The sequence below is a fragment of the Rhea americana genome, unplaced genomic scaffold (genome assembly GCF_003343005.1).
Source record: "Rhea americana isolate MKP2758 unplaced genomic scaffold, rheAme1 scaffold_8, whole genome shotgun sequence".
NCBI lineage: Eukaryota > Metazoa > Chordata > Aves > Rheiformes > Rheidae > Rhea > Rhea americana.
In genome coordinates this window covers 3,196,619-3,204,113 of record NW_028186978.1, presented here as the reverse complement: position 1 = coordinate 3,204,113, position 7,495 = coordinate 3,196,619, and the positions used below count along the sequence as shown (strand labels likewise).

Genomic DNA, 7,495 nt, shown 5'->3' with positions numbered 1-7,495 from the left:
CCCGCACGACGGAGCGCAGGCACCGCGCACCGGGACCATACCCCCAAATCCGGGGCGCAGCCTGTTGTCATAACCGTCCAGCAGGCTGTTCAGGATGCTTGTAAAATTCTCCGGCCACAATTTCTCCTCTTTTCTGCTCTGCCCTGGCGGCCCGGTGAGACTACAAGGCAAAGGGGCGCGGGGTGAGCAGAGCCGCGGAGCGACCCCGCGGGGCTGGCGGGGAGCGGAGCGGRSCGGGCCGGGCCGGGCCGGGCGGGAGGCGCCGCCGCGCCGCGGGTACTCACCACGTCGCCAGGCAGAGGCAGTGCAGGAGGGCGATGGAGAGCCCCGAGGACATGGCGATGGCTGGCTCCTTGGCAGAAACCATCTTTGCATGCCATACTTCACGCCTGGGCACGTTAAACGCCTCGTCCGGAGGAGGGGGGGGGGAGCCCCGCGGCGCGGCTCGGCGGCAGGGCGGGGGCGGCGGCAGCCCCCGGCGGCCCTACATCCCGCGGCGCCCGCTCGCCAGGCGCCCGGCCACGGCGGCGGGAGGCGCAAGTTTGCCCGCGCCGTTAACTCTCTCGGGGGCAACAGGCGCCCGTCCGCGTCCCCGCCCCCGCCCGCCCACACACCGCCCCGCCCCGCCCCAGGAGGGGCCCGGGCGCCGCACGCGGCCGCCGGCTCCTCCCCGCGCTGCCCGCCCGGGCGGGAGCAGGGCAGAGGGCGGTGGCGGCCCCGCCCCCGGCGGGCGGTGCGCGAGGGGTTAAAAGCGACCGTTAGTTCTGCCCGGTGGGGGTGGTGCTGTGGCTGTGGGGAGGGGGCGTCGCTCCGCCGGCAGCGGCGCCGCGGGTGGGGGTGTCTGCGTGGGCCGTGAATCTGTGTGTGGGGCRGGGGGCGGTATGCGTGGGGAGCGCCTGTGCTGCGTGGAGTGGGGTGTGCGTCGGGGTGGGAGCGCGGGGGATCTGGTGCTGCTCGCGGTGATTAAGTCTCCATTTGTCTCCCCCGTCGCTTCTCCCTGCGGGGGAAGGAAGACCAGGAGCGGGTGGGTGGAGAAGCCCGGAGTGGAGGAAGGAGGCGTCGGGGAGGCTCCCTCCGCCCCAGCTCGTGGTGTGGAGGGCCTGTGCGGAGCACACCCAGACGGAGGGGAGCCAGCGGGTTATCCCGRGCTGCTAGGCGCCGAAATGCCGGAACAGCGTGACAGGTTTTGTGTCTTTTTGTTTGTTTGTTTTTTCCTATAATTAGGAAGCCAGATTTGGTGACCCAAATAATTTCCATTATATGAGATACAACGGCTGCTGCAGCAATTACTGTAAAATCTGCTCAGAATTGTTGCTGTTTTGTTGGAGGATCTCGGGATGGTTGGGAGTGGAGGTGTATTTGGGAAAAGGGGAGAAAGGAAGGAAAGGGCTTTTTTTCCCCTCACAATATCTATTGACAATAAACAACTCATTCTTCTGATCAAGTGTGCTGCAGAGTTGTTTAGATTTGGAAATCAGTGTGCGTGTCAATTTTAATGAGGATAGTGAAGTTCACTGTGCAGGAGTATATAGAGCAGGTCTTGTAATTGACTCCAAGTCTACAGACTCCAGACTACAGTACTGTCAATGCTGACATGAAAAGACTTTATTCATTACTTGCTACAGTGTCTCAACTACTAAAATGCCTGATTATCTGCAAAAGTACTGTATGCTTGAAACCCTCCTGATTGTACTTGAGTTCGTTCCAGCTAGGGTGCCCGTTGCTGATTCCTTTGAAAAATAATTAAAGCTGTGCTTGAAAGCCATTTAGCTTACTGATGCTGTTACCTTTGGAGAAACTCCATCTAGGTAGCCAGTTATGCTTCCTATTTTAAAAGCCCTATCTAGGCTTCTGCAGATTATTAGTCTGCTTTCTGATATTTTGTTAGAATGAAATGCAGACATTTCCCTTCATCACCTTCTTCCCACATACAACCAAGTGGTTTGTGTTCCTTAGTAGTTCCTTAAGTGGTTTGCAGGTTCCTTAGTAAGTAGCAGACACTGGAGATTAAGGTGGTATTATTGCTACAGCAAATACAGCATATTTGACCTATGGCTTTATCCCCTCTGAATTCATTTTTCCCTCAGCCTGAAAAAGATGTCTGACTGACCACTGTGAGTGATATGTAAACCCAGCCCTGGCCAAAGATAAGGAGCTGACCAACGAATCCATTGGCCTCTGGGTACTCCAGGCTTTCCTTCCTTATTTAAATCTCTGCCACTGTCATAGCTTTTGCTCCAAATTCTGCTAGATTCTCATCCCTAGTGCGTTACTGGAACAATGATTTTCTGCGGAAGCCTGACACAGGAGCCTGCCGAAGAACGGCGCACACGCTCTGTGCAGTGCTTACAAGCCTGGACAACAGAAGCAATACAGTGTCGCACGAAGGTCACTTAGCTCCATGCTGTAGGCGCAGCCTGTTTTGCACCACGCACAGGTGAAAGCTCTGGCTCACTGTTGTGACTACATTAGCAACCTGGTGTGGAATGGCTGCAGGGTGGATTAGGAGGTCTTCAGTGATCTAATTTCCCCATGTAATGTGAGTTTTCAACTTCTATAAACAGATGTAATTTTGCTGGACTAGTCTTCTCTTATAGCATGGACTGTGCCAAGAGGATACTTACAACTGTCCTCCAGCAAAAAGAAAATCTAGCTTTGCTGTCTCTTGCAAGGAAAAGTAGTCCATTGTTGCAGAACTTTAAAGATACTTTTAAATGAGATTATCTGATCTAGGGATACCTCAGAAAAGCTTTGATGGCAGAAGCAAAACTCACAAAATTAAAGCAAGGATAATAGATGGTAATTCAGAATTGAGAAGAATTCTCCTGACTTGTGACAGGTACAGAACAAAACCCTGATCTACAGCACCACCACTTACAGCAGCTGCTGTGGAAAGAGGCCAAGAAAGTCCTGGCAAAGCTGGGGACACCCTTGGGTTTAGATTGTTTTATTACATGCTGCATATGCACTGACATCTGCCTGAACTGAAATGGAAAAGTTGAGTGGTATTCACCCAGTAATAATCTTCCCACACAAATGTCCTGAGAAATGTTGTTACACTACCTGTTCAAATCCATCCCCGGAGCCATAAGGAACATGGATTATGTAGGTCCAGTAGTTCCACTACAAGCAGAAATCAAAGAAACTCACTCCATTAATGCCCCTTCCAGTGATTTTAGGAACTAAGCTGGTCTTTGCATAGCTGGTCTTTGAGTCCCAAATTCTTCAAAAGAGAAAGCTAATAAGACAGATACCTGATTCCCATCTCTTCAGTAAAAGTAAAATTGGTTTCAAAGATTGGTGGATGCACCATGTCAAGGCATGAAGAAATAAGTACTCATGACATCTAAGAAGATACCCAGGTTGTTAGGATGTTTTTGATAAGAAAACATAGTGCCTTTCTGTCACTTCCAGCTGCATGCTATATTGATGCAGGACTAGGTACCATTTGGATACATTTACTCACCTGGAGAGCTAAAACTAAGAATAAACGAGAAATCACTTTCTCTAAAAAATGAGTTCAGGTAGTTCTCAAATTTATCTGCAGTTAATATTTCCCTTAGTACTTGCAGTGACTATGAAGAATTCAGTAAGATTACTACCAGAAACAGTGATTGCTTTCCTCAAACTCTGAATGACTGTATCATTCGTATGTTACTAAAACTTTTACAAAACTAGGCTTAAAGGGAACATAAAACAGTGGAAAAGGACAGTAAATTGTATTGTAAGCAAGATGTCACTTCTGAATACCTGCTTATGCATTTCAGTATATCCATTGCCCTGGCCACTTTTCAACATTTTTTGAGCTATATCTTTAGAAGTTTTCTAGATTCTTTTCTAATATATTTGTGACATAGGAGAACTCCCAGGATGCTTGCTAGCTATACACTGATTTTAAAAAATCACTTCAATTGGTCTTCGATCACTTCAAAGAATTTCTGTGTAATCTCTCTAAAAGAACTGATGATGACTCCAAGAAGGTTTTAGTGCTCATATGCTGGATTGATTGTTCCTGAAAGATGTTTGGGGAATTCAGGATTTTCTCAGCTTCTCCAGCTTTTACCATCAATTCTACCAAGATTTCTCCCAAGAAGTCTCAGTCATCATGGACTTGTAAGGAAGGGTCTATTTTTGCCTGGCACCAGATACTCAGAATGCGTTTGAAAATCATAAAAAGACTTCTTTTGCTGACGCTGGGCAGAGAAGATTTGTGATGCAGCAGATACTCTGACCATGCCCCAAGAGCAGTCTTACCCAAAACTATGGGTCTTCAAGGATAGCTTCATCATTTTTTATTCACCAAAACACAGAGAGAAGCAGAAAAGTTCTTTGTCACTCTTCCCATTTCTGCTTTATCATCACATCTAAAGGGGAACAAAAAGAAAGTCAATACTTTTCTAGAGGAAGGTATTATCTAGCCTTTCATTTTTTGTAAACCGTAGGCTATGCCAACATTACAGATTATATTGGTAAATTATAGGTTACATCCTCTTTCCTAGCAGATTTCATTAGACAGCTGATTTTGACATGGTTTAGTCCTGTCATCAAATCCATGAAGAGAGCCAAGCCCATATGGAAAAGACTCAGAAAATCTTTAAGGCCCAACTATAAATTACATACTTAAGCGCCTTTAGCTCTTAGGAAACAGATGAAATAAAATTTGGGTTGCTGCCAAGCACCTACAGGTTTCTTTATCTAAAAAGCTAAATCATTGATTTCTTGGACTTTTTACAATTTCTGCTCATATCTGTACAATTTCTTAAAATCTCAATCAAATGGCCTGTTTTTACATACATCCTTTTCAAAGACCAGTGGTAGAAAATCTATTCCTTGGACAATTTATGCCCCAGTCCTACTTTTGGTAGATGACCAAGAAAAAATACAGATATCTCCTTTATACAGTTACTTTTAAAATCTTTTACTCCCATCCCTGCTCCTCTCTCATGTCCCCATATATTGGAAAGATCTTGGGAACCTACAGAAAATACACCTGCCTTTACACCTTGACTTTATCCAGATTTTCATCAGGAGTTCAGAACAAGCCCCAAATATCCATGCAAAGAGAAGCTCTCTATCACTGGGAAARCTAGTGTACTCTGGGCCATGATCACACCCTTGACTTTACCACTGTGTTTAAGCACTCTGTATTTGGCATATATTGACTGCAATTTAAGTCCTACTCTGGGATCTGTAAGATAGCTGCTTAAGCTCTTTCCTGCTGTTCTTCCAGTCCAACTTTTAGTCCTGCCCTTAGGAGTTTTCTTTCAAGCTGGCACCAGCTCTTTACTTCAATATCTGATCATGAAGTTTTACCTCCAGATTTTAACAGGATCCCATTGCATTGGTTGTAGCAAACACACATGTTACCAGATGTAGTTCCTGTTCTCAAGATCTTAAAATCTAGATTGATAAGGCATATAAGGACTAAGCACAAGGAAGTACTGTTATTTCTGTTTTGCTGGGAACTGAGACACAAAAAGCGATGTCCCAGCACCTGGTCAGAAATTTGCTGCAGAACAGGAACTTAATTGCAGTCTGCTTGCTACATCCCAGTCCAGTTCTTTAATTACCACCTCATCTGTCCTCTCAAAGCACAGCATAAGCTCTGTGTAAAATTGTCTTCAGCTGACCCAGCTTTACTTCACTTCCACGGCCAGAATTCCTACTAAACTGTAGGAATTGGACCTGTACTTAGTCCTGTATATTTTCGTATGACAAGGAAGGTATTTACAAGACTGTGCTACAGTAGCATAGTTATGCTGTTTTAACACACACGTTCTCGATACCTTGGAATACAGCTAGATAACTCTTTGAGTACCATATATGTATTTATATATACGTACTGCAGTTGCTGATCATGATAGGATTTATGCAGATTCTTCTTGTGATTGCTATGTGGATGTTTAAGAAGGTAAACTGTGAGTTTCATATTTAAGGGACCTCTGCTCTGCCTATTGCATTAGAAAAAATGAAGAAGTACTCACTGCAAGAACTGCCAATTTGGGACAAAAATGTTCTCCACCAGCCAGTATTATAGAATTTCTGTGCCTACATCTCTCATTTTTCATCTGTTCTTACTGTTCCTCAGGCACACACTTTCATATAATAGTGCCCCTTATTTTTATTTCCTATTCTTTTTACATCAACTTCTATTAAGTTTTTGCAGGGACATTATGTTGGCTCTTGTTTGTCTGCCCCTTCATCTCCATTGGGACAATATGTTTCCTGCAAACAGCAAAGGCTCAGCAGTTCATACTTCCCAGGATCCTGCCACCCTCAGCCTTGTTCTCTGGCAGATCACTTACATAGGCATGGGGTCCTGTGCAGGGCCATCATGAAAAATCCCAATGGCAGAGTGGAGAAACAAGTCTGAAACAGATCTGCTTCAGATCCTGAATCTATCTCTAAGATGGGCTTCTCGATAAAATCCAGTAAGATCTCTATGTGTGAGGGAAAAATAGTAGAGATTTCTCTAAAAACAATACAAAGATACCTCTGTTTCATCTAGGTGGAGGACATAGCAGCCAGGATTATGGGGAGGAATCTGGGAAGCATCTATGCCGCCTTCCTCTGTAAGGGCTACTAAATTGAATGCAAAATGCATCAAAAACACTGGTTGCTTGGAGCAACAGCAGGAAACCTTCAGCAGCTTTCAGACACCAAAGGCAGGCTGGAGAATAAGGTTGGGGGCTGGGAGCGCGAGGGCAAGGACAGCCCTTGGGGCTGACGTGGGTCAGAAGGGTGGAGGAGTAAGGCTGGCCGCTCACACTCATGGTCCTCTTTCAGCTTTGTGCTTTTGCGCAAAGCTTTCTGCTCAGTCACCTGGTTTTCCATCCCGCTGCTTGCACTGCTCCCAAAGGACTGAGAGAGCAGGAGCACCAGCAAGCCCCCTTGCTGGAAGCTCTGGTGTTCCTGCTCATTATGCTTTTATTAAACTCAGAAATATGTGAGTCATAGGGCAGATGTCCGGGGAATGAGTTAAACATGTCTTGGGAGCTGTAGGCCTCACTGCTGACTCACACTGAAGTCCATTGTGCCAGCTCCAGTGATTTTCTCCCTATCTTCATGGCACTTGGCTTGCACAGTCTCTCAAACGCTAGTAAATCTTTTTTTTTTTTTTTTCACTAAAAGAGAAAAGGGGAGAGCATGAAGTCTCTATATTGCACAGCAGTGGACAAAAACCTGAAAATGTGACCCAGGTACCCCACAAGGCACCACATTAAGACCCCAGAATCCAGCAGGCAGATAAAGCTCAGACATCAGAAACTCTTGACTCTTGTGGGGCTGACTTACGATTCTTTACTTTCTTCTCTTTGTTTTCTTCTTTCTTTACTTTATTCTAATTCTTCATTTTGCTTGCAGGAAAAGAAGTATTATAGCTCCAGAATAAGCAGGGCAGATAGATAGTAACTTTAAGGTGTTCTGCGTTTACCTGTGAATAAAGCAGAGCAGCTGTACACCAGTTGTAGTCAAAGCCTCATGTTCCTTAGAATAA

At 45.9% G+C, this 7,495-nt stretch overlaps 1 protein-coding gene across 2 annotated transcripts in view; it reads right to left on the bottom strand.

Annotated features, from left to right (window-relative positions):
* The window catches only part of GABRA4 (gamma-aminobutyric acid type A receptor subunit alpha4), a 52,530-nt gene extending 51,935 nt beyond the window's left edge, over nucleotides 1–595 (bottom strand). For both annotated transcript variants that reach the window (XM_085322749.1, XM_085322750.1), the window contains exons 1-2: nucleotides 285–595; nucleotides 42–160 (exon numbers count right to left, since the gene is read on the bottom strand). In XM_085322749.1, coding sequence (XP_085178875.1) covers nucleotides 42–160; nucleotides 285–367 — 202 coding nt within the window. In that variant the 5' untranslated portion in view covers nucleotides 368–595. The remainder of the gene's footprint in view (nucleotides 1–41; nucleotides 161–284) is intronic.
* Between the last annotated feature and the right edge of the window lie 6,900 nt (nucleotides 596–7,495).